The sequence below is a fragment of the Pelobates fuscus genome, chromosome 8, assembly GCF_036172605.1.
Source record: "Pelobates fuscus isolate aPelFus1 chromosome 8, aPelFus1.pri, whole genome shotgun sequence".
Classification (NCBI taxonomy): domain Eukaryota; kingdom Metazoa; phylum Chordata; class Amphibia; order Anura; family Pelobatidae; genus Pelobates; species Pelobates fuscus.
The window spans coordinates 146,603,539-146,629,909 of NC_086324.1; the positions used below are offsets into that span (position 1 = coordinate 146,603,539).

Below are 26,371 nucleotides of genomic sequence, written 5' to 3' on the forward strand. Positions count from 1 at the left end.
CAGCCTTCCTGCCAAGGGTGAAAGGCAAGGTATGTTAGTTGCATTATTTACTGTGGGCAGGTCACTTACCATCATGTGACAGAGGCTGTTGTAGTAATGAATTCCGATATTCTAAGAAATCGGTATTTCCTACCTCGCGACAGAGGCTGCTCTGTTTGAAAACTGCCCTATTTATATCATTTGCCACCATCTGGCTAGGCTCTTCTTCATGAAAAGTCAATTGCCAGTGCTACATAAGAATTTAATAAAAAATAATTCACCCAGGGAAACAGGAATGCTGTATAAGCCTTTTACCAATGGTCATGAAGGCCATTTCATTACAGAATACGTAGTGTCATAATTTACAATTACAAATCGATGATTTGGAATTCAAACGTTTTGTGAAATTAGAGAACCCAATGAGTCTTGCTCAAGGATTTACAGCGTTCATCTGTGTTTTCCCCAGAAAGTGTGCACGATGTCTCCAATTCACATGCATGCAACTCTTTATATCCAGGTCTCGCTCTTTGACAAATGACAACCAACTTACGACAGTAACTCATTGAGAAATATTTCACAGAATGAGACTCGGTAGTCCATAAGGCAATCTGAAAAGGATGTTTTTATAAACTTCAGAGAATCTCTTACAGAAGGATCACTGGCAGGTCATCTATCATTTCTGTCACCTGTATCACCACGCAGGTGATCTTTGGCTTCAACGTTTGCTGTGGTTGTGTTTAAACCATGCAAGAGGGCTGTTTCTTGACTTGGTGCTATATAAAAAACAAAACAAAAAAAAACAACATAAAAATAGGGTTTTTATTTTAAAAACTTGCTTTAGTGCCCAGCAGATGAATTTGCAATGATTTATACTGTCCTATTTTACATTTTGAAATAACATAAATATATATATATATATTTAGTGCAGGCAGAGGCTATCCACATTACACACATTATAGGTAGATTTAAATGATCACTATGTACTATAACAACTTTGGGTCATATCATTTTACATCTGGTTTCTTTAATTTTGAAGTAAATGACTCTCAGAGTTGGAGGTTAAAATTTTTATTATATATTATTTTATATATATGTATAAACCCTTTTTCACCCAAAAATGTTACATACCTTTTTTATCGTATGACATGCTATCCAAAATCTTTTGTAGCCGTTGTACTTCTTTGTTCAAGTCTTTGTAAGCCTAACAGGTATACAAAAAATAAAAAGTAGATGAAACACATGCTCATTCTGCGAGCGCTTTGCAATTGCACACACTGAGGTTTGTGGAAGTACTTGGATAAGGAATCCATCAAATAAATCCTTCACTTCCCCAAATTCTACAGTTCAGTATAGTGTGAGAGGTCTAGTACTAACACAATTTTCATGAATACCTTACTGACCTTCAGCTATTCAAAATACCCTATTCAGAAATTCTTATCCTGACTCCAACAATAAATGCAGGAGATCGTTCAGCACTAGTATTGAAAAGCTGATTCAATGTATTGTGTCTTTTTGCAATTTGACATTCTATTCCAAATTCTCAGTTGAATCTAAGCTTGAAAAGATACATGAACCAATGACAAAAACATACCACGTTACACGTCTCCAGTAAATCAAACCCCTTGATCTCTGTTTCGTTTTCTTTTTTGTCATCACTGGTGGATTTCAAGTACCCTGCTTCTTTAAAAATGTCCTGCAACGATTTCCTATAACCCTGAGGAGATAAAGAGGGAGTTTGACAGAACACATTGTAAGAATGAACTTTCAAGATTATTTTAGAATTCAGAACATAAATATTCATTTTGTCTGCCGTCTGCTGGGGGGGGCGGGGGCGCGACCCAATTATTCAATGCTTTCCTATGGGGATTCCGGCGACGCTCACCATCGTCATGCAGAGTGTGAAGACGTTGAACGTCATTTAAAACACTTTTGGTGCTCTAAGAACACGGAAGCACCATCTAGCAGCTGTCTGAGAGACAGCAACGAGAGGTGGAACGAGCCCTGTAATCAAAACACTGCAGTTTCTCCCAAACCGCAGTGTTTTGACTAACAGGGCTAAAGGGAGAGGGGCAAGGCACCCATACCACTCAAATAGGCAGAAGTTGTCTGGGTGCCTACAGTGTCCCTTTAATATATGTATATAGCACTGCTTGATACAATGTCTATGCAGGGACTAAAAAGTTAAATTTCATTTAAAAAAACAAAACACATTCTTGTACTTTAGGTAATGACTTTTGTACTTGAGTAAATGCGTGTGGGTAGAATAAAAAATGAGACGGAAATTACAGTTAAATAAGTACGTAGCACAACTTGTCAAAATGTTTGTCTTTTGTTCTGTGCCAATGACAAAAAAAAATCTGTGTTCTTAAGGGGTTTAAAGGGCACCTGTCATTATACCACAGATTAAACGAATTTAAAGAGCATTACATTTCACTTATAAATTGTACTAAAAAAAATGGCTTTAATAACCTTCAAAATAATGGCTGCTCCCCAGCACACCAATCATGTCTTCGACATTAAACCCTGTGTACTATCCCCCGGGTGGTCTCTTTCTACCGGTCACTCTGCAACGCCCCCTGCAAGTGTTTATGGGTGGTGGGTGGGAGGGAATATAGGATGCACTGACACCAATGGGCTGGCAGCAAAGCAAACATGTGGGCATCAGCACGGAGGGTGGCGTTGTGTGGGGAAGTGTCCCCAAACAGGGCAAATCGCTATAGATAGCTGTCCGTAACATGTGGGCGTTACACTATATTCCACATGGACCTCCGAGAATGGTGGCACTGGAGGGAGAGGCTGCGGCTAAGTAAAGATTTAACAGTTCCCTCAGCAACTAAATACATAATTGGTAACATTTATAATTCTGATTTATGTTTTACTAAAATTATATAGTTATTGCTTTTGGGGGCATTATGTTAACCTGCAATAACAGGTTTACTCTAAAATGCACTTACTGGTCTCCCTAGCTGAAGTGGTGATAACTTACAGGTGTATCAAAACATTTAACAATGTCTCAAATCAACTGTAAAACACTTCCCCATCTAAGAGAATTTAAAATGTGAAAATTAAATCATACACATCTTCAGAATCCATAAAATATGCCAAATAGCATTAAAGAACCCTTTAACCCCTTAAGGACCAAACTTCTGCAATAAAAGGGATTCATGACATGTCACACATGTCATGTGTCCTTAAGGGGTTAAACAGCCTAACAACTGACCTACGTAATGCGAAAGTAAATTCCTGCATTATCGAAGATGGAAGTGGTCCTTGGGTCAGGAGAAAAGCCCCAGGTTCCACCAAGCCACTGCTAAACTCAAGGGCACTCAAGGCAACATAATCACCACAGCAAGTTGTATTGGTTTGTTGATTAGGGTGTCCCTTTAATGCTTGCACACTCACATACCTACCTGATCGGTTATTAGCTCATCATATAGTGACTGTTCTACCTCATCCCATTTTACTTGCAATGATTCAGGCAGAGTTGGATACACTGCAGAAAACAAACAAACACGAGATGATTGAATCACTCTAGAAAATCATTTAACAAGAGCTGCTTTATACTCTTACATAAGCCTAAGCACATGCTATTACCAAGGCTCAAGATTTCCACTTTTTTAACGGCTATTGGCGGGTGAAAATGTGGCCGTGATAAGTAGACATTCACCCCCTGGTGAGTGTCACACGGACTCTCCAGATTTGTAGTGGTGAGTAACTTTTAAGGCATGAATAGTAGCATAGGAATGAAACTTTTTAGCCCTGTTACCAAATAGAAACAATGCATGAAGTGCAATCTCTCTGTAGCATAAGAAGGGAATCATGGCAGAATTTTTTTTTTAAATAAGAATGCTTTCAGGATGTCAGCAGAATTCACTCTGAGGTAGCGCTGTGTGATACATCACTGCTTCTTGAAGAAGACAGTTGCCAAGGCAGCACGTCTGGGCCAACATGCTGTGCAAACTGGATGCAATGAACAAATCACCGCCCCTGCACTACCAACTGAAACCCCTCCCCTGAGGAGCCACACCTTCAAACAAAGCACCTCCCACACTTATTATGACATCCTTGTGTGAGTCTGCCAATGAATTCTAACACTGTGTTTGTCCCCATACCTCTAACCTCACCATATCCCCATGTGCCTACTCATTGTGTCCCATTGTATATTTCCTTATTCTCCTCGTGTGTCTCTTCATCTCCTTCTCGCTCCCCTCCTATCTCACTCTATCATAGCCTAACTATTGTGGCTCTCTCAATGCCCTCTCACCCATGTGTGGCCATCTATGCATGTATGTTTCTCCTCCACAATTACATTGCTCTTACAATGCCACACTACCCCTTTAGTCTATGCTCATGCCTACTCTACCCTCTAGCTAGAAAAACAAATCGTCCTAGCTGGCTGTTCAATCGGAGTATACTGCACACAGATAAACCTACCCAACAGAGAGTGTGGGTGACAAACAAGAGGAGTTTCAAAAGTCAGAGAGTAGACACATGTACTTGGCTCTGACACCTTAGCCAGCTTGTTGTTTTTTCCACAAACCAGTAGAACCTGCAAGAAAGAAAATACTCTGCGTGTCAATATAGCCGGTAGTCTGATGTTTGAGTATTCACAAAACACTGAATAACTGTAAAGTGAAAACTAAATTGCAAAAAGGAGGCCAAGAGTTCTGAATAAAGTAGGTTTGCAAAAATTTTATTTTGAATAATTATGTGGCTAATGCCTGTTAAAGGGATAGTGTAAGCACCAAAATCGCTTCATCTTCATAAAAATCTAGTATGTAGCTACGCTATACGAATGCAGAATAGTTTGTAACCATAAAGTGATCTTATATCAAAATTATTCTAACAATGTAGATGAAATATATATATCTATATATAATATCACCTGTTAGTGCAATGTGGTAATATAAATGAGCTTTTATAAAACAATACAGCTTCCCAGAGTTGCCACTCACAATCCAAAATGAATATACAAAACTTTTTGTGTGTATATATATATATATATATATATATATATTATATTATATTATATTTCAACAATGTGCCTGACCTTGGTCTGTCGATTTTTGGTTCCACAGGAATCCCCTTCTCTCATCCACATGCCACTAAATGTATTGTTCTCAATTTCCCACTCATGCCATATCCTGGAACACAAAGGAAAGGTTTCTGATTGGTGAATCTGAGATGCTCCATCCAATGGACAGTCCTGTGAAATAAGGTTCTCTTACCCTAAAATCCCACTGTAGGCATTCCATCTGAATGACTGTTCATGCTGCGTTATGTTGTGAAAAGGACAAAATTCATATTTGTATCTAAGTAAAAAGAGGAAACAAAATAATAGACTCTAGTTATGGTTCTTGCAAGTCCTGATTTATGTGGCTGGATGAATCAATAATAGGTCTCCTCAGTGCTTTTTCCGGTTTCCTGATTCATAAAGAATTTACCCAAATAGGTCCTGCAGCTCAATTACGATGAACAATTTTACTTGCTAGCATAATTTTCCAATTTCTTTCCACTAAGGTAGAACAGGGAGCCAATTGATTCACAATCCACAGTCAATCCATTAAATCTGTATCAGCCCAACTCAAAGGGTGCCATGAACCCATTGATTTCACTGCTTCAACAGGCTGAATGCAATCTTTAAAAATACCAGTTTGCGCACCCTAACAACTTGATCAAAATTAAATTATTTAGGGATTAAACCGTTCACATATGGTTTAACACCAAAGACTGTGCTCCAGCACTGGATCGCTCTACACCCCTGTCAATCAATTTCCTGCAATCCTAGATAACAGAAGGCTCAGCAGGGGGCACCGCTGATGGTCTCAGAGCGTCAGCTGACACTATAAGCTAATCAGTAGTTCTTCATTCATAGAAAAAAATACATTTTTTTTATCAATGGGGAGCTACTAATTGGCTTATAGCTTTGACACATGTATAGTAGTCCTTTTTAATGAATAAATACAAAAACGTAATTCCTGTACTAAAAAACTGGAGAAAGGAAACACAGCCCGCTCTTTTCCAGTGCCCCCATGCTAGACCACCAGTAAGTGCAGAGATGTTTAGCCTCTTAAAATCTTCTAGCACACACAAAAAATAAAATAAAAATATTGTGAGTGGGGCATGGGCAAGAATAGTCATTTATTGTAATCTATAGTCTTGCCTGCTAAGCTTTTTAAAACGTCCTATGGCTTTTTTCTAATTCTTTCTTTGTACTTTTCAGTTTTTTTACTTACGTGGATTCAATAAAATTAAAACACTTTCCAGACAACCGGAAAAGGTGTGAAGGACCTGTGAAAACATACAAAATATATATATATAGATATAGCGATAAGATTGGTCACTGGGATCAGTGAATAATATATACACACACACACACACACACAACATAAAAACACATTAGAGCGTTTAGTTTTATTTCATTGAAAAAATATGAGTAAATTGATTGATAAATGATTTGCCAGTCAGAAATCCTCTTAATGTGTGTCACAGCATGCTGAAAAGCTTCCGTGGCTTAAACTCCTCTTGAGAGCAACTAACCACAGAGAAAGACCATGCCCATCGACTGGAAGGGTCTTCTAAGTGCATTTAAGATGTGGATCTGGAGCGGTCAACTTGGTCATGCTTTCCAAAACCTGGCCCACCATTTTGATTATGGAATAAAAAGTCCCAATGCAAAGATTGTTGGCGCTGCTAATCTACATTTTGTTATTTGATTATTTGATTATTTTTGAGGTTGGCAGTGACCATCGGAAAAAAATTTGATGGAGGAGACAGCTCCATGTGGACGTCTTGATCACTGTGGAATATCAATAATACATATTAAAGTAACAGAGCCACTTTAACATATCATAAGCGTTTGGAAAAGTTCAATCTATGGTTGCTGAGTTTCTGTTCAGAGGAGACATAGCTGGTAACTTAGAGCCCAGAGCGGACCTTAAAGGTAGGACCAACCTGATAAACTAGTGGAATGTCCTCCGTAATACCCAAAGTTACTGAAAATCTGTCTCTGACATCCTGAATAAGAACAACTCTTACAGTGAGAGAGTCTTTACCATTTCGGGGTTTGTTCACTAGCACCACTTGGAGACCTGCTACAATTCAATTATTTATACAAAATGTACAATATCCTTGACACAAGGGCAAAATAGGTAACATGAGCTACTGCAGTACTATTTGTGTATAATGTACAAAAAAAAATAAAAACATCTAGCTGCATACTCACTGCTGTTAGCTTAGAATTTTTTACCTCGCATTGCTACAGAGCTAATAAAGCTAGATAAAACACTTATCAGTGGAGCAATGCTGGTTCACCGGTGAGACCACATTAATTTACCATTAGTGCACCACAAGAGGCAATTTCACATTTTCAGTTAAATAATGCCCATCATTAATTCACAGAGAAAAAGACTGTGTCCCTGGAACGTCTTTTGTAATGAATTTACGCTATAAATGGGGTCTCATCCGTGAACCCACAATTCCCTTATCATTTCTCAACAATTCCTAATTTAGTAAATAAACGCTAGTTTTTTTTTTGTCTTATATCCAAATCCGTGTATCCATTAGAAGAAAGTTACATTACAGTACATATCCCTTATTTTCAACTGTTATACCTGAAATAGGTGACGGATCCATTTTTCTTTGTAGTTTGTTCGTTTGAGATAAAAATGGATTGTTCAACCTTAAAAAAAATATTTGGAAGAAAAATAAATTAAAAGTCACAGTGACCAATGTCAACAGCAACATAAATAAATTGCTAATAAAGTCCTTAACACAAAAAACATTTTTGAATAAATATTGTGCTTTACATCCCAGGATATTGTGTGATACCATTGCCAATCAATCATGTAATAACTTAAAATGGTAAAAAATATGACACAGCAAAATAATCCATGAGCAAGATTTACAATAAGGCCATGGAATGTAATTTACCCTTAAACAAGCTGGCCACAATTGATCCCCTGCGGTCACTGGGGGCCCAAAATGAAAATGTTTGCTTTTTATTTTTTGCTTTTAGTCTGCCTTTGCACAAACTGTTATTTATTTAGGAGAGAAGTCATCACATATGTGTACTTATTGTTTATGTTAAAGCAACAGTTCAGGCGCCATAACCACTAAAGAAATATGTAGTGGTTATTGTGCAATGAGTGCCCCCCCGCTCCACCCCTCCCCACCTCCACTACTTGTTATGGAGAACTGGAGAGAACCTTAGTGGGAGCTTCCATGGCTCTCCTTTTGTAAGATCTCCCATGCAGGTCTAGTTCAATAGACGAGAGAATCAGAAGATTGTTCTCACCCAATGAGCTAAGCAGTGCTCCAACAGGCTTAGTTCAAATAGGCACTTTCCAGCTCTCCAAAGAAAGTGGTGGTGGTGGGGAACGGCGCCCCGGAAAAATCCCAGGATAGATGTTAAACCGTCCTAAAACAGTTTCACTTCCTACAATTGGGGGAGGGGTGCCAGGTCTCTCCAGGCTCCAGAACAACTTCTGAGTGCTGCAGTGTTCCTTTCAGTTGGTGTTGTTTCTATATATGATTCGGCTTTCAATGTATATTTATATTTATATTGCAACCTCACTTTGTTGTCGCAACAACATTTAAAAAATACATCTTACCCGGGACATTCAATATTAAATTTCCCCTGATTCCAGTCTTAGACACCCAAAAGCAATCCTTACTGAAGTCAGAGAGGACTCAAACACTCAAACTATAGAACAAACATGTTAACTGAAGTCCAGATAAAAACATCTGCAAAGCTACATGTTGGCTACACATGACATAGGACCTGGTAAAATCATATCTGTTCTAAAACACTTACCCAAACGTGTTTGGTTCTTCAACAATCTTCATCTTCGTTGCTGCAACATTGTGCACTAAAACAGAAGATTACAAATGCTGTCAGAACTAATGTTTTGGCGATCCTGAACAGAACATTTATTGGACAATTTGGCATTCAGTACAGTTAGTTTGGGGGGTAGATGCAGCTGGGTTGCTGCTGAAGTGAGTACGAAAATGGTTTGACTCAAATCAGGGGGACTCCTAGCAAAATAACTAGGTGCTTAGACTGCTCCTTTAATAAAGTGACCTATTTACGAATATAACCTCTCTGATGCCTAAATTCTGCTCATTCGATGAAGAAGTAAAATTAAATAATCCTTCTTGGAGAAGATGGACACATGGTATACAGTGCCACAAACTAAATCACTGCGTGCCATCAACTAGAACAGAACACATAACTAACAAACTACATTTTTTTTCCTTTTCAATATAAATCTTTGCAAAAGAATGAAAACATCCCATAACCTCTTTACTAAACAATATGTTTTATTTACACTGCAAATCTGAATGTCTTTGGAAGCCATTTAAATTTGTTCGACCACTGTGCAGCATGTGTTCATGGGAGCTCCCAGAACAACACGGGGCAATGAAGACTTTGTGGAAGGTCAGTGTGTTTTTTTTTCTTTTTCTTAATATTTACACCCAGTGAGTATATTAAAGGGGAACTGTCACTTATTTTTTTTTTTTAATACTATGCTTACTTATGCCTTTATCTAAAAAAAATAAAATAAAAATTATATATATATATATATATATATAATATTTATTTTTCTTACAGAGGGGAGAAATTAAACAATTAGGAGTAATATATAAAGAGTAATTCTGGCCCAAAGTTCTAAAAGTGGAACAATCGGCAGGAATATTGCATTGGTCTCTATGGTGACTAGGACACTTTTAGAACCCTGCTTTTAGAATTTCTTTTTATATATAATGTCCAGCATTTCGATTTATCCTCTTCACTTGAAAAGTTTGCCTTGTCTGAACTGGATTACGATGTAATCTTTGATATAAATGTAAAAGAAAAAAAAAAAATCATGAAAATAGGTAATATGTGTTTTGCGATGATTTATTTAATGGTGTAAATTCAAGGGGAGGGACAGTTCCTCTTTAATAGTGTTTACTGGAAGTGAGTTAAAGAGGAATTAATACTTTTAGAGAAGTGACTGTTCCACTTTAAGGATTTGCAAATTAATTACAGAAATTTCACTGTGAGGTTTAATAACTAAATAGGGGGTTTACACTGACAGAGGGGACTACAAATATGGCTATGTTTATATAAAATCCCACAAAAGGACCACGACACTGTCCACATATCACACTGCTACCACTGCAAGGAAAACAACGCTTTAATATTTGCACATGACAAAACCATGGAGCATTTTAGAAAACTTTGTTCTGAATCACACACAGACCACAAATTTATTGTTAAGATCATCGCTTTCTGCCACCAACATTATTAACCCCCTTAACCCCTTAAGGACCAAACTTCTGGAATAAAAGGGAATCATGACATGTCACGTCCTTAAGGAGTTAAAAGGTCTCAGTGTCGTTCAACTATGTAATATTTCAGTAATGTTTATTAATTAAACTCTGAATTATAATATACTGAGCATCAAAAATACCCAATCACTGGCTATAGCAGAGATGGATATATTATTAATTTTGCCAGAATTTTGCAATTCAGATTTCAATTGACTACAGTCACCCCCGATGTTTAGTAAATAACCCCTCCTGTGTTTAGTTTTCTCCCATGCAAGGTGTTTAGAGGCAATGCTCTCATGCCTTCAGTATTACCCTGTATTAATACATAGCAGCAGGGGCCTCATTGACCATAGGAGGTTCTCAGTGTGGCCCCCGGGTTAAAGACCTCTAACAATACCCACCACAGTAGAGTAGGAGCCACGGCCAGGGCCCCATGTTGCTCCCAGTAGCTGACACTCACGTGTCTCCTCCCAACCCGGAAGTGCCGGCGCGGTGCACGGTGGGTAAGTGGTGGCTTCCATGCTGCCTGGTTGTTGTGCTGTGTTTGGGGCTCAGTGTAACATGGACTGACGGAGGGACAAACAGGCAGGTTTAATGAAATGGCCAACGCGGTATTTACTTAAATAGCGATCTGCTGCGCGGGTCATGTTAGTGTGTTGGGAAAAACCAAGATGTTTATTCTTCTGAGACTGTGTGAATCAGTGTGTTAATGAGAGCGTGGCAGGAGAGTGCTAGAAATTGAGGGACTGACATGTGAGTATTGGAGAGACAGAGAGTGTCAGAAAGTGAGGGACTGACAGATGAGTATTGCAAAGAGACAGAGTGCTAGAAAGTGAGGGACTGACAGGTGAGTATTGCAAAGAGAAAGAGTGTTAGAAAGTGAGGGACTGACATGTGAGTATTGGAGAGATAGAGAGTGTCAGAAAGTGAGGGACTGATAGGTGAGTATTGCAAAGAGACAGAGAGTGTCAGAAAGTGAGGGACTGATAGGTGAGTATTGCAAAGAGACAGAGAGTGCTAGAAAGTGAGGGACTGATAGGTGAGTATTGCAAAGAGACAGAGAGTGCTAGAAAGTGAGGGACTGATAGGTGAGTATTGCAAAGAGACAGAGAGTGCTAGAAAGTGAGGGACTGATAGGTGAGTATTGCAACGAGACAGAGAGTGCTAGAAAGTGAGGGACTGATAGGTGAGTATTGCAAAGAGACAGAGAGTGCTAGAAAGTGAGGGACTGACAGGTGAGTATTGCAAAGAGACAGAGAGTGCTAGAAAGTGAGGGACTGACAGGTGAGTTTTGCAAAGAGACAGAGAGTGCTAGAAAGTGAGGGACTGACAGGTGAGTTTTGCGGAGAGTGCTAGAAAGTGAGGGACTGACATGGAGTATTGCAGACAGAGAGTGCTAGAAAGTAAGGGACTGACCTGGAGTATTGCAAAGAGACAAAGAGTGTTAGAAAGTGAGGGACTGACAGGTGAGTATTGGAGACAGAGAATGCTAGAAAGTGAGGGACTGACATGTGAGTATTGTAAAGAGAGAAAGTGCTAGAAAGTGAGGGACTGACATGGAGTATTGGAGACAGTGTTAGAAAGTGAGGGACTGACATGTGGTGATTGCAAAGAGACAGAGAGTGTTAGAAAGTGAGGGACTGACATGTGAGTATTGTTAAGGGACAGAGAGTGTTAGAAAGTGAGGGACTGACGTGAGTATTGTTAAGGGACAGAGAGTGTTAAAAATTGAGGGACTGACATGTGAGTATTGTTAAGGGACAGAGAGTGTTAGAAAGTGAGGGACTGACATGGAGTATTGGAGACAGAGAAAAATGGTGTCCGAAAGTGAGAGACTGATTTGAGTATTGCACAGAGATCGAGAGTGTTATAAAGCGATGTACTGATTGCAGAGTGTTAGAAAGTGAGGGACTGACATGAGAGTATTGAGGTATTAAATAGAGTAAGAGAGGCAGTGGCATGTCAGTGTTAAGGGCACAGTATTAAACATACCGTGACATTTCAACATAAATTAAAGAGTTGGGTGGGTGAGCATTTGGGAAGTTGCTGAAACATGTGTAAATGTTGACGAGGAAGGGGAATCTGTGAATAATAGTTTGTAAATATAAAGTGGCACCTTTTGTCTCCTGTTGTCTTCTTTAAATTATAATATTTATTCTTTTTTTTTTGTAAACTAAGCAAGCCATGGGAAGAACAAAATCACGCAAAGATGGGAAATCTTCTACCAAACATAAAGAGTCTCGATTTAAGAAAACCTCTAAAAGTCTGGAAACTTTTACCAGCGAGGTTCATGAAGCATTAGATGGTAGGTTATCCTTATGGTCACACATGCATGCATCTTGTCATTTTGTAGTTTAAATTTGATTATTGCTAATTATTTCAGTTGAAGATGTTTTAGGAATAAACCAAATAGAATGTGTCTGCTACTCATCGCGTCTACACCTTCGTGCAAGAGTAAGCAACCTTCATCACTACAGATGTTGTGAACTACATCTCCCATAATGCTCTTAAAGCCATAATGCTGGAAAAGCATCAGGGGAGATATCCACAACATCAGGTGTGCTGACGTTTGTCTGCCTCTGTCCGGCAGGCTTCCATACATGGACTGTGTGCTGCCTATGTATACTGATCCTTGTTTAGAGCTTACTTTGATGCACCCTCTCATGAACTTTCTTTATGTAGTCCTAGCTACACCTCCCCTGGCTGTGACTCACACAGCCTCCTTGGAAAAAAAAAACATTTCATTTTTGCAGCTCAGTGTGTTTAGTTAAGAAGTTATTATTTCTTTCAATGAAATTCCAGTCAGTCAAAAGCTATCATAAGACAAAACAGGAACTATTCTTCTTATGATTGAGAAAACTTGACAAAAGGCAAAGCTGCCCCAGTCAAGTTTTGTCAATTACCCCAGCCATCACTCGTAACAACTATGAGGAAAAAGGTATTGTATATAGAGGATCTTGTGGAATCCTCCATAGACATCAGTGTTGTACTCTCACACATGTGAGAGAGTACAGCTCTGGCGTGGGTTCCTGGCAGGTGAAGTGCTTAGAGCTGAAGACTGTCCCCTGGATGGACTGACATGGGATCCTGTATTCATTGAACTATTACACACCAAGCGACCATTGTGGATGTTTGCAAAATGTGCAAAGACCCCGAAGGTGACAGACACTTTAACCCCTTAAGGACACATGACATGTCTGACACGTCATGATTCCCTTTTATTCCAGAAGTTTGGTCCTTAAGGGGTTAAATAGTAAATGGACTAAAATGGCAAATAAACTTGTATCTGTCTCCCAATCACGCTTCTATTATACTATGGTATCTGTAGCCTCCACTTGACGCTAATCTTATCACGAGTAAGTAATCTGTGTGTTTCCTGTGCCTGAAAAAAATTGAATGCCTCTGATAAACTAGCATACTTTGCCACTGGTGGAGTTTTAGATATTCTAGCTCAGAGAGGGAAAACTACTGGTTACCATAACTCATTGTAATGAATAGTTGAGTGCTCCATCCTTCATTAAGACATGTAACTTCCCTTTGTTTTTTCATTGAAAGCCAGTATTCATGAAGGCGGTGAAGGGAGCGAGGTGAAGGTGAAATTTCCCTGTCCCTTGGCCATGTGGGACTTGGGTCACTGTGACCCTAAAAGATGCACTGGGAGGAAGCTCGTCCGAAAAGATCTAGTTAGGAGCCTACGCATTAACCAGAGGTTTAATGGTCTTGTCCTCAGCCCGATGGGGACCTTATATGTTTCTCCTGCAGACAAGTAAGTTGATTGGGTAATGTGTACTCACTGTATGAGTTTTGTTCAGTGTAATGTTTTTATTTAGTTTATTTTTTTTCTGTAAAATGCCCTCAACACTGTTGGGTGTTTTACAGAGCATGTTGTGTTCCGCACAGGCGGATATTACAGCTCCTAAACCTTTGTTTTGCCAATAAAGTGGCTTTGTCACTTCCAGGGGTCTTTGCATATTTTGCAAAGACCCCCAGAGGTGACCTCACAGCTTGGAATGCTACGGCCCAGGTGTGCAGTACACTTACCTGAAGCTGACCTTTATTTACTTACGTGAAGCTGTACCCTATGGGTGTCGCAGCCTACTTTCTTCAAATCCTCTTTACATGACAAGACCAGGTCTCGAGATCAATGAGAAGTAGCCAGATTCTCACAAATGTCGTTAGTTGGCACAGCATTACAGTGGAAGCTCCATGTTTTGTCACATTCAGTTGTGACTGCAAAAAAAAAGTAGTTCCTACTTTGTCCTATATATTTTGACTGCATTGGAATTTCAATGAAATTCTTGGGTGGTATGTTACTCCATACTCTGTAACCGTGAATGCATTAACAGGGTTTTTTTTTTTACTAAAGTGATTTTCAGATCGATAAGCCAGAGTAGCCAAACTGGTTTTGAGAATGATATATTTTGTTTTGCTAGTTTGCTGCAAATTTGGGAAAAACTTCAAACTGATTTTTGCCTTCTCGTGGATTATCAGCCGTAGAGATGTGAGCAGGGTCAAACTTGATGGACACAAGTCGTGTTTTTTTTTTTTCCAGCCTATGTCACTATGAAAGCGTAGCTGAATTTTTCCACCTCAGCTTTTTTACCTTGAATTCTCACTGACTAACCAAGCCAGTGTCTTACAACGTTTTATGTGGTTCCTGACTTATTCCAAAATGTCACTGTCACTCGTCTTGCTGCTATTGCTCTGTGGATTTGATATCACTGCTTGCAATGCAGTGCAGTCCGTTTCCATATTTCTGACCCATAAATTCCCCTCCACCTTGCATAATATCCACTGCATTTTAAATGGCCAGAGAGGAATGTACACAGTTATTTTAGGGGTGTATCTAGGTACAGGGCTATCTAGAAACATTTTAGGTTAACTTTTAAGCTATGAGCTAGTTTATATTATTGAAAAAAAAGTAAATAGAAATTATAGAATTTAAATAAGCTTCTAAAAATCCAACCTGGGGTTTTCGTTATTCACCCAAAATGTATATCGAATGTGCCTGTGTAATGACTCCAAAGTTGGGGAGGGGATAAGAAAAACAATTTTGAAAAAGGTTAATATCCTCTTATCTAATCAGCAGTCCGTGATAGTTGCCCATTCGGCAATATAACCCATAACAACATTCTATGGGGCATGGGAGCCATTTAGAATGCTCCTGATGTAAATAGAATAAAGATATGTTATGGACTGGTCCATGTAGGGTATCCATTGAGTCTGGACTCTGATGTTCAAGAGCATCATTACCTAAATTTTTAATCACTGTGGTCATCACATCTCCCCTTATTTCTCACCCACTGTTCCAGGCTCATTCGGCTTATGTTAGACACTTGTCTTGGATAGGTTTTAATAATTTTTTTTCCTCCCTCTCTAAGTTGGCACTGACGTACTACCGCACCTTCTGCTCATTGTGATAGAAATTGATGAGAAATAAATGGCTTTGCTGTTTGCTGGCACTAGGGTTTAGGAAAGGCTCATTCATAACCACGGCTCGGCAAGAACACACTGTCACTGTGAACTGAGTCACTCGATTTGCTGCCAGACATTAATCATTTTCCTCTCCATAAATATCAGCAACATTGACACTTTTACTGAATCATTCAGAGTATACCTGTTGTGGCGCAAGAAACCAATTAAAATAGATCTCATAATCCTAATTAAATACTTAAAAAAATAATAATAATAATATATAAGCAATTCTCAAACATTTTCTATATAGCTAGTGAAATGTATAGAATACAGAACATATAGTGTCGCGTTTACTTTTTGTTTTTCACTCTTGGGGTTTCAGACCCTGTACCTATTTGAGACATTTTATTACTTTATTTGCATCAAACTATTCCTTACTGAATCTTTTCCATTATTTTTGTTTTTTGGTTTTGTTGTTTTTATTTTGGGTTCACATATTTGTCACTTTGGCAGGATTATTCAATAAAGTGAGAATCCAACTTAAATTCAAAGTGAATTTCAAATTTAAGGTCAAAGTAGCCAAGCTGGAGAAATTCAGCTATGCTTTAAGTTCAGCTACTCTGGCCTTAAATTTGAAATTTACTTTCAATTCTCACGCTCGTGAATAATGTAAATTATTCTATATTTTGGAAATGTCTCTTATATGCATTTCACACTGAGGTGTGGTTGATCTTGAGTGACATGAACAGATGACAATAAGTGTTGTAAGCTCTTCTCTATTTCTGAGTGTCCATGGAACATGGGATGAGCTAATAGGGTGACTAGAATTGCCCACGAGCATATTGTATCAATGGCATTGACTGGTAATGCTTACACAGCCATTTTGGTGCCATATATGTAGAATGTATTATCTGTGTAAGAGGGAGTCGAGGAGAATGAGACAGACACTGAGACACGGAACATCAAGGCAGAGTGTCTCCACACTCTGAATGTCTTGCATGTACCATCAGCTGTTGGCCTATTTAACATCAATGACATTGTAAGTACTGACTTTGCATTTGCGAAGCAAGAAGAATAAATCTCTTTTATAAGAAAAGCCAGGAAAGTCTGGTTGCGTTCTGTTTAAGTGATACAGAAGAACTATACTATGCATGATACAAGGCGAGCAACCAACAATAAGAAGAATTTACATGCATATGAATAAGTATCAAGCAGAATAATTGTACTAAGAGTTGACATTCATTACAAATAACCTGTTGGTGTATGAAAAAAAAAAGGCCCAATAATGCGCCATTTCTTACTGACAGTTTACAGCTGCTGTTAGGGGGGGCGGCTTTTCTGTGAAGGGAAAGCAGTTTTTTTAAATTCTTCCTTTTTATATAATGGTGCGAACATGAAAAGTGAAAGTAAATGTAACACTTTTTATACATAACTATACCGTATAGTCTTTTGTTTTGTGTTGCAAAGAATAAATTGCCTCCTACCTTTCACTTGTCATTTGACTTGACCTTAGAGACAAACCTATATTTCTACCAATATGTCATTCTATCCCCCTTCTGCTTCTCTGCAGAGAGACTGCGAATGGTGTCTGACCTTACAGGAAGTTTTGTTGGTCAAACTCCACACTAGCATTCTTGCGGCAAGGGGCAGGAGGGATCAGAACACACAGACTAAACTAAAGGAATTTTGCAGTAACATTAGTTCTAGGATGCCATATAATCTCTGCGGAAAGTTGCGGTGGGGGAGAATAAAGCCTTAAAACAATGTCTTGTCAAAACTGTCCCAGTGGATTTTAACCTTGCTTCTGATAGGGTTATACAGTAAAGACAGGTGAAAATGAATCCATAAATTAGAACGTCATCACTGTATATACTCCTTTATAAAACACATTTAATTCTATCACTGCTCTATTGAGGATTGATGTCTGGGATCTTTCTGATTGGCTAGCGAGAATTAGGTCATAAAAAGGAATTTGTTCCATCCGTATAAATCTCTTTCCCTTTGTCCTGCCTGAAGCCAGGGAGCCCCTGGTATCTTTCTAAATTAATTCTTCTTCTATTCCCATTATGCTTCTTCTTTAGATGAACGTTTGAAGTACTTAGACCAGCGGTAGCCCCTGTGAATCTCACAAAACTGGAACCTTTTTTTGTATTGATCTACTTGAGGAAATTACAAACTCTCCGGGAAACCTGCAGAACACTTCATATCATTTAGCTAATTAGGGTATCCTTTCCAAATCACCTGTTTGTTTTTTCCTCCATGCAAAGGCATTCTGTGGAAATCTTTCAGTAATTAAATTATCTGTCTGGCCATGAACAGATGACCTTAAAGGACCACTCTAGGCACCCAGACCACTTCAGCTTAATGAAGTGGTCTGGGTGCCAGGTCCTTCTAGGGTTAACCCATTTTTTCATAAACATAGCAGTTTCAGAGAAACTGCTATGTTTGTGAATGGGTTAAGCCTTCCCCTATTTCCTCTAGTGGCTGTCTCACTGACAGCCGCTAGAGGCGCTTGCGTGATTCTCACTGTGAAAATCACAGTGAGAGCACGCAAGCGTCCATAGGAAAGCATTATGAATGCTTTCCTATGTGACCGGCTGAATGCGCGCGCAGCTCTTGCCGCGCGTGCGCATTCAGCCGACGGGGAGGAGAAGAGGAGAAGAGGAGGAGCGGAGGAGGAGAGCTCTCCGCCCACCGCTGGAAAAAGGTAAGTTTTTACCCCTTTCCCCTTTCCAGAGCCGGGCGGGAGGGGGACCCTGAGGGTGGGGGCACCCTCAGGGCACTCTAGTGCCAGGAAAACGAGTATGTTTTCCTGGCACTAGAGTGGTCCTTTAAAGTGAATTTGGCCCTCTCCCCTGTTTTTGTTGTGTGTTTTGTAAAACCGTTTAAGAAGAGTTTGACAAAATTAAGGACTCTCTCTGCACTCATAGCCTGCCTCCCAGTGAAGCCACACTGATGCTTTGGAAATTCTACTCTTGCATTTAATACAATTTTGTGAGCTAGTTTGGGCAGGGCCGTTTTAAGTCATGCATGTTTTGTCCGAATTAGATGTTTGTCTTGTGTTCCTATTGTACAGCACTTAGGAATTGTTGGCACTAAGTAGTTTTCATTTCTATAGGTGGATATAGAAATTTTCTTTCTTTTCCAAACTGCTCTAACACAGTTTAACAGGAAACCCGGGAGCAGTTCCTATAGACTTTTAACACCATATACACGTCAATGAGCTAGTTCTTGACTAGGTAGAATTTTATGCTAGTGTGTTGCATGTTCTTGTGCATGTTGCGTATCTTGAATACACTGTTAAAATGACATTATTGTCACCAAAACCACTACAGCTTAATGTAGTGGTTCTGGTGAGTATAGCCTGTCCCTGCAGCCTTGGCACTGTAAGCACTGCCTTTTCAGAGAAACAACAGTGTTTACATTGCAGCCCAGGAACACATTTAGTGGCAGCCACTGAGACGGCCACTGGAGGTGCTTCCTGGGTCAGTGCTGCACAACATGCAGCACTGATATTCAGCTAGATGCTGAATTTTCCTCGTAGAGGAATTCAATGCATCTCTGTGAAGAGATGCTTATTGGCCAGGCCGATGGGAAAGCACTGGATTGGCTGAGATCATCAATATTGATTGACTTCTCTTATAATTTTATCCACTCATCACCTTTTAAGTTATTCAAATTGTCTCAAATTTAATTGACCTTTTGTACTATACTGAGAACTGAGACGATTGTTATGCAGTGTAATTACACCAGATATTGGCTGCAGGAATGTTGAAATGGGGAAATATTGTGAGCTGTTCCTTCCTTATTCCTTAGAGCAGTACTTTGGGTCATGTGGTCCTTACTTTAAATTCTCTTAACTTTTTACGAATTCTATTTAAAGGGACACTTAGGGCATGAAAACAACAATTATGTTTTAATGGTGCGCAGGACAGGATTTGGTTTAACCCCGAAGTCTTCAGGCGGGCGCCCATCTGTAACTCCCCGTTTAAGAAAATAGAGTGAAAAATGTATGTGTCTCTATAACTCTTACTCTCACTCTCAATGGGAAGCTACTTTTAGGCAGAGAGCATCAAGTGTCACTCTCAGGCAATCAGTGGCACCCAGTCTGCAACTTCCTGATTGAAGCTGTAGACATGGAGCGTAATTACAGGGGCAGAGTTAAAGACTTTGGGGTTAAACCCCTCAACCTGAGGGTAAGACGACACCCTGGACCTACTCAAACCATAACAACCTTATTGCATTTAAGTTGTTATGGTGCCCGACATGTCCTTTTTAAGAAAAATAACATAAGTAGCATTTATAAAAAAGCTTGTGACCTGTATAAGGATTTATGGAATTTTTATGTTCCCAGGCAGATTGTTGCAGACAATGGCGTGGCGGTAATAGATTGCTCATGGGCTAAACTTGATGACACTCCTTTTGCCAAGATGAAAGGAAGCCACCCAAGATTGCTGCCCTACCTGATTGCTGCAAACCCTGTGAATTATGGACGCCCGTGCAAACTTTCTTGCGTAGAAGCCTTTGCAGCAACATTTTGTATTGTAGGTGAGTAGTTTGTATAATTCTTTACTACATCTGCTCTGTATAGGGATTTGAAGTGGACGTAATCTGACAGCCAATGAAATTTTAGAGGTTTATGCAAAATTAAGTTTACGTTGGCATACGTGTAAAAAGACAGCATTATGTAAAACATTTTGTTAAAATATACACCCGTGTAGACAAAAATAGACGTCAATAGTTAAACTATCAATAAAATAGTGGGATATTAAGGTAAGTGAGTGAAGACAAAACTAAAGGAATTCAATGATTATTTTTTACATAAAATTTTTGGGGGAAATGTTACGTTGGTGTGATTGGCTAGAAACTGTTAAATGTGAAATTGCAGGTGAGAAGTCAAACCAATCTAAAAGTATTTAAGTCCTTGGGGAGCTGTGCCAGGCTAGTGGTTATTGTGCTTGGAGTGTTCCTTTTAAGAGCTCTATTATACTAAGCATTCTGTTCCTCTGTTCCCATTTCGTCTCCTAGCTGTAGATGGCAGCTGGAGGCAGGGCACAACAAAATAACAGCTTTTTTTTTTCTTTTTATATAACTCGCTAATATAACAAACTAGAGGCACAGTTTATCCTTTACTCTTTCTCTTTATTTGTGACTTGTATTTGGGAAGAGAGGCCAAAGGAACGATTTTCTTTTGTACTGCCTCTAGTGGCCACTTCGTGTAGAACCTGCCAGGTATATTCTAAAAACTAGCTAGTCGTATTTCAAATGCATTTCCTCCTTCACCTCCATCATCCGTTCCCCTATATGTCTTACCTCTAGCCTATTTCTCTCCTAATATTCTGTTCCTCATCTTTTTTTTTTTTGCCTCTACCTCTGTATAACTTACTTGTATCCCTCCGTCTGACATACAGACTTGAAAGCCACTCAAAATCATCAGGCTCATTTATACTTTTGGGACGTTTCCCCATTCTCTTGTACAGCACTGTGTAATACACTGGTGATTTATAGATACTACAATTGTATATCTTTAAATTGTGCTCAGGTGCACCGTTTGTTCCTTTCTGAATTTAGCATACAATAACATCTTTACTGTATTGTTTCTCTTTATTTTCCTCTCTAAGGCTTTCCAGACCTGGCCACAATCCTCCTGCGAAAATTCAAATGGGGAAAAGTCTTTCTTGATTTAAATAAAGGTCTGCTGGACAAATATAGCAAATGTGAGAACGTGGAGGAAGTTAAGAAGATTGAAACTGAATATCTAGCTGGAGAACATGATGAAGAAGCAGAGGATTATGGTAATGATTGCTTGCTACCAAGACAGTTCAATCAGTTAATGCACCAACTGTGGAACTTTTCAAAGTGTCTGGTTTTATACTGGTCGTGACTTTCCTGGTATATTTAAAATAGGGCAATGGGACTAAATATGTGATTGTTTTGATAAACTGCTTTTTAAATTCATACATTAATGAAAATAAGCTAAAAAGTCATTGTTTCTTTATAATATGGAAAAGGAAATATGTGTTAAAAAAATAATGTTCATTTAACATTTAAATTCCAAACCCAAGCCAGCAGCAGTGTGATTTGAAAGGTAGTGAATGCTCAAAATTTCACCTTGCCAATGGCAAGTGGAAATTCTGAATAGAAACTACCTCACTGACCCCGTCAGGCTGTTATTGTGTTTAGTGGGAAATATATATTTTTTTTCTTCTTATCCTGGATTTGGCTGCTGTGACAATATAGACTACATATATGTAGTCTTATGTGCTGCTGCACAAGGCATCTTTCAACTCCTAGCCAGCATCCACATGCCCTGTCTGTTCCCAGCGCCCATGTTGCAGAAGGATATTTGTTATGGTAAGTAACTTTTGGACCTAGTGGTGTAGGACTTGAAATGTCATGATTTGATGTGAGCACTATGAGATTGCTTCCAAATAAGGTAATAGTTTAACGGCAGAAAAAAAAAAATGCTTTTTTTAAAATTTATTATTCTTTACACAATGTATGTTTCAGTAATAATCAGTATGAACGTCTTGGTGATTCAGGTTTGCCTGGTCCGTGTCTCCTTTAAAATGTCTTAGTTTCCATGAAATGATGAATCTGATATTGGGATATTTGCTGTGCTTCCTTGTGAGGCAGCTTTCATATTGATGTTCAGAAATGTTTATACCGCCACTACCAACTCACAGGAACAGGTCTGTTAATCCAGTAACATAATTTGTATATCTCCAGCAGAGGCATTTGCTGTGCAACAAATCTGCCCTAAGCCGTAAAATGTACCATTGTAGGACCCTACACAAGCAGGTTAATATTGCAGATGGCTCCAGTCGTGTATTGGGACCTGTTGGAGACTATTGCCTAATGTTTATTGCCCAGTGGAGGTTCTTATCCGATGCAGTTGAATAAAGGTCTCCTTTTGTGATAATATGTTTTCATTGGAGCTGTAACTTCTCAATTGTAACCATGTCAGCCTACGTTTTTAAAAAGTGTTGTAGCTCATATCTATTAACATGGAGATTGTAGTGATCTGTAATTTGTTTATTTATTTTTATTTTTTTTTTAGATCCATTTGATGTGGAGTCTGGAAGAGAGTTTGCTAATCCCAACAGGGTCATCAAGCCAATGGGGTAACCGTCATAAAATTATTTATTTTAGAAAATTCAGAAGGTTTTTGAGAGATTTGCTTATTAAGAGATTTTGCTGTCAGAGCGAGCACATGCGCTGGGACAGCCCGATCCGGTGCTCCCGGTCTGCCTCTAATACAGAGGCAGACCAGAGCACCATTAACCCTGTGAACGCCGCAATTGCAGCGATCTGGGGTTAATTTTACCGCGTGACGGACAAGGTCCGTCACCCGTCCTGAAGGGGTTAAACAAGATCCTGAAATTAGAATACGATAGAGTAAAGTGGGAAAAAAAGGAGAGCAGGAGAAAGTGTCTTGTAATAATCAACACGTATATTGAAAAGAAAAATCCCTATATAAAACCTAAGTGTGCTGCATGCACAGAACAATATGTATAGTATAGCCTGAGAAACATCAAAATTTCCGAGGTGTTCAGGATATCAGGTACACAGCAGGCAGCATACAGAACATGTATGGACATGTGTAGGACAGTAGGTGAAAAAAATGGTTAGAGATGTGGGGTTCTATGAATAAGACCCCTCAGATAGAGTAGTGGGAGTAGACCTGCATCTAGTTGAATGGAGGCATAACCCCACAGTAAAACCAATGGCAGCCAAACCCCACTCCCAAACCAGCTGTGCTAGTATTCCTCCATAACTAGGAGACTATCCAGAGATATGGCTAGAGCTATCTAACCTTATCACCTAGGCTATCTGCTGCTTCATGGCAGCTAAAAGATTCTATGTAGCTTGCCCTGCGCGTTTAACATAATTCTATGTAGCTTGCCCTGCGCGTTTAACATAAAGAGCTGCAACTAACACATGGATAGACAGACTATTCCCCTCTCAATAGAAACGGGAACTAAAAGAATAAGTTCATTGGCACTTGAGCTACTTAGTGTGCCGACGCACTTATTCTGTTAGTTCACTATGTTACTCCTGCATTATGAAAAATAATACCTGGTAGAGCTTGTTTGGAAGATGTGACCTATGTAACTGACTAATTTCTTTAAAACAAACCAGCCTTTAAAACCATATATGGAAATGTTAGTTAACCCCTTAAGGACACATGACATGTGTGACATGTCATGATTCCCTTTTATTCCAGAAGTTTGGTCCTTAAGGGGTTAAATTAAAAGAAAACAGTGGGAAGCGAAGTAACTTATTGCGCTTCCCACTTTTTTTTTTATTGTACTATTTTTTAACTCTGCCTGTTTTTAGTGATTTGTGGCACTGGATTCACATGTATTTTTGAATAGCTCCAAATTCACCATTGGTGTTTATTTTAGATTATTATATGTGTAAATGGAATGCTTATTAAATGGCAGCATGAATCTATAGAACTGCAAATGCTAAATAAAAAAAGATACTCTGCTGACATAGTCTTTAGGGACTATATTGCGATGACACAAGTGGTAAATAATTGTAAACACTGGACACAAACTTAGTGCCATGTGTGGACAAAGAATTGCTGTTTCTTGGAAAGGAATCAGTTAATTGTTAAAGGCTTGTGGGAGTCTATTGTAATGTTTGTTGATTTAAAGATCATTTCCACTTATTTTAATAATGCACTATAGTGATAATATATTAACACTATAACTAGATTTCTGCAGCTGCTGCTCATCTATAGGCAAGCAGCAGAGAATTCCTCCCAGGTCATGAAGATTCACCAGACCCCATAGACCAGAACGAGAGGCTCCTGATCCTATCCCCTCCCAAAAAACTATGGGTAGAGAAGGAAAAATGTACTGTTTGCAGCAATTTTCAGAAATCTGCTATGTACAAGGAAATAGGGTGCTCTTTGTAGCATAACCAATATTGTTATGATGCTGTTAAATATTCGATGGTCAGACACACAAATTAGCCTTCTTACGAGGCACTAGCCATTTCACATTTACTGGAGGAAAAAAAAATCTTGTATTCTCTTTCAACAGGACAACACATGGTGACAAAGATGAGACGGAAGAGGATGATGAAACCGATGAGGAGGAGGACAGTGACGCAACAGATGAGCAACAAAACCTTTCAGGAGAGGGAACGGAAGAGGAAGAGGAGGCAGCAGCAGCTTCGAAACCTGTTGTATGGAAAGGTGTGAAAAAGAGACTTCGAGACTAGAAATTAAAAGACCAGCATTATGGCTGCTTCGCTATGTAAAAAAAAAATCTTTGTATTATTAGTTCTTGGTACAGAATCCAGTTTCTGTATGTAATATTGGTTGTTAGTCTGTAAATAATATAAAAAGACAATTAGGTATAAACTGTCGGCCCTCTTCCTCATTATTTCTGTGCTATATTCAGCAGAGAATCGTGTGTTTAATCAGTTGATACTCATCCTTAGTACAGCATATCTGCAGTTATAGAGAGGCTGTCAGCGTAGCGTATCAAACAGCAGATAAGATGAGCATCCTAGAGCCAAATGTGACATTACAAGGAAAAATGATTAGAGGAGGTGAACATGGGGGAGCCTCACACAAGTAGACGTAACCTGTATTTCCTTACATATGTCGAAATGCTCTAAACGTTTTGCAGTGAGATTGATTTGCTTGCTGTGCTGCAGTGCATGATATTGTCGATCTTCATCTTCTCAACTCGTTGCATTCATCACCAAATCACATTCATAAACCATATGAAGTACACTCACTTGTTACTTGTATGACAACAGCTGTTCTACAAAGACCTTATCACATTCAGCATCACCAACAACCACAGGAAATTAAAAACAAAAGGGGAAAAACCCTGCACGGATTTCTATTTTATTTTCCATTTTCTAAAATACCCCCTCACTGAGTTATCAGGATTTCTTTAGCCTGATGAGGAAGTCATTGTGCAAGCTGTCTGACATGGGCTGATATCGATCAACTCAATAGAGGATTTTAATATCTAGTTGCCAGATTACGTGATGCCACATCTCCTCTGCTTAATATGAACAATTTAGTGCCGAATTCTGCATTGTCTGGTGGCAAATCTACCTCCGCTGTGTGACAACACTTGCAGTTAAACACGCGATGAAAACTGCTAACAAGAATATTGCAACGCCCACGGAGCATTAACAAGAGTAATCCTATCACTGTAGGTTATTGGAGTGCCAGTGTTTAATGAAAACATAATCCTTTAGGTTGTTTCACATTTTATTAAATGTAAAATACAAATATAAAACATTTTAATCAACCATGTAAAATGTACTGTACTTTGCCATACTTAGATCTGTAAGGAAACATTAGCTTTTTCAGACATTTTCTACATTCAGTTTACGTACAGACAGATATAAAAATATACGTAGAAATGTTAAATGAGGCAACCTTTCAGGAAATCCAATCAAAATGAACATACCTGTGGCATATACTAGTTAGCAAGACTCCAGTTTCTATGTAGAGGTGAGCAAATTTGGAACTCCTTTTAACTGCGGTGTTTTATGAACCTCGCAATTTGCATTACAATTGGGATTAGTAGAGCCCAGAAAATAATATTGCCTATTTCAAAAGCCATATCTATTTATCAATGTGTCATTAACTTGAAAATTCTACTGTATTCCTAATCTGGGA

General features: G+C 38.9%; 2 protein-coding genes across 3 annotated transcripts; one reads left to right on the forward strand and one right to left on the reverse strand.

Moving 5' to 3' along the window:
- Positions 1 to 275: 275 nt before the first annotated feature.
- GNPTG (N-acetylglucosamine-1-phosphate transferase subunit gamma) lies at positions 276 to 10,783 on the reverse strand. Its single transcript, XM_063430406.1, has 11 exons — positions 10,698 to 10,783; positions 8,795 to 8,849; positions 7,593 to 7,660; positions 6,216 to 6,270; positions 5,208 to 5,291; positions 5,030 to 5,123; positions 4,414 to 4,528; positions 3,390 to 3,472; positions 1,571 to 1,693; positions 1,108 to 1,180; positions 276 to 752 (listed from the first exon to the last, which is right to left on the reverse strand). Exons 1-11 carry the CDS (start codon positions 10,729 to 10,731, stop codon positions 646 to 648), a joined length of 891 nt encoding a protein of 296 aa, XP_063286476.1. The 5' UTR covers positions 10,732 to 10,783; the 3' UTR covers positions 276 to 645.
- TSR3 (TSR3 ribosome maturation factor) lies at positions 10,776 to 25,073 on the forward strand. Of its 2 annotated transcripts, none has more exons than XM_063430404.1 (7): positions 10,776 to 10,885; positions 12,479 to 12,601; positions 13,852 to 14,062; positions 20,066 to 20,259; positions 21,333 to 21,506; positions 22,772 to 22,835; positions 24,765 to 25,073. In XM_063430404.1, the coding sequence occupies exons 2-7, from the start codon at positions 12,481 to 12,483 to the stop codon at positions 24,943 to 24,945; spliced, it is 945 nt and encodes a 314-aa protein (XP_063286474.1). In that variant the 5' UTR covers positions 10,776 to 10,885; positions 12,479 to 12,480; the 3' UTR covers positions 24,946 to 25,073. The 2 variants fall into 2 exon arrangements, with proteins under 2 accessions (XP_063286474.1, XP_063286475.1); XM_063430405.1 differs by having other exon boundaries at positions 10,776 to 10,881.
- The last annotated feature ends 1,298 nt before the right edge of the window (positions 25,074 to 26,371 follow it).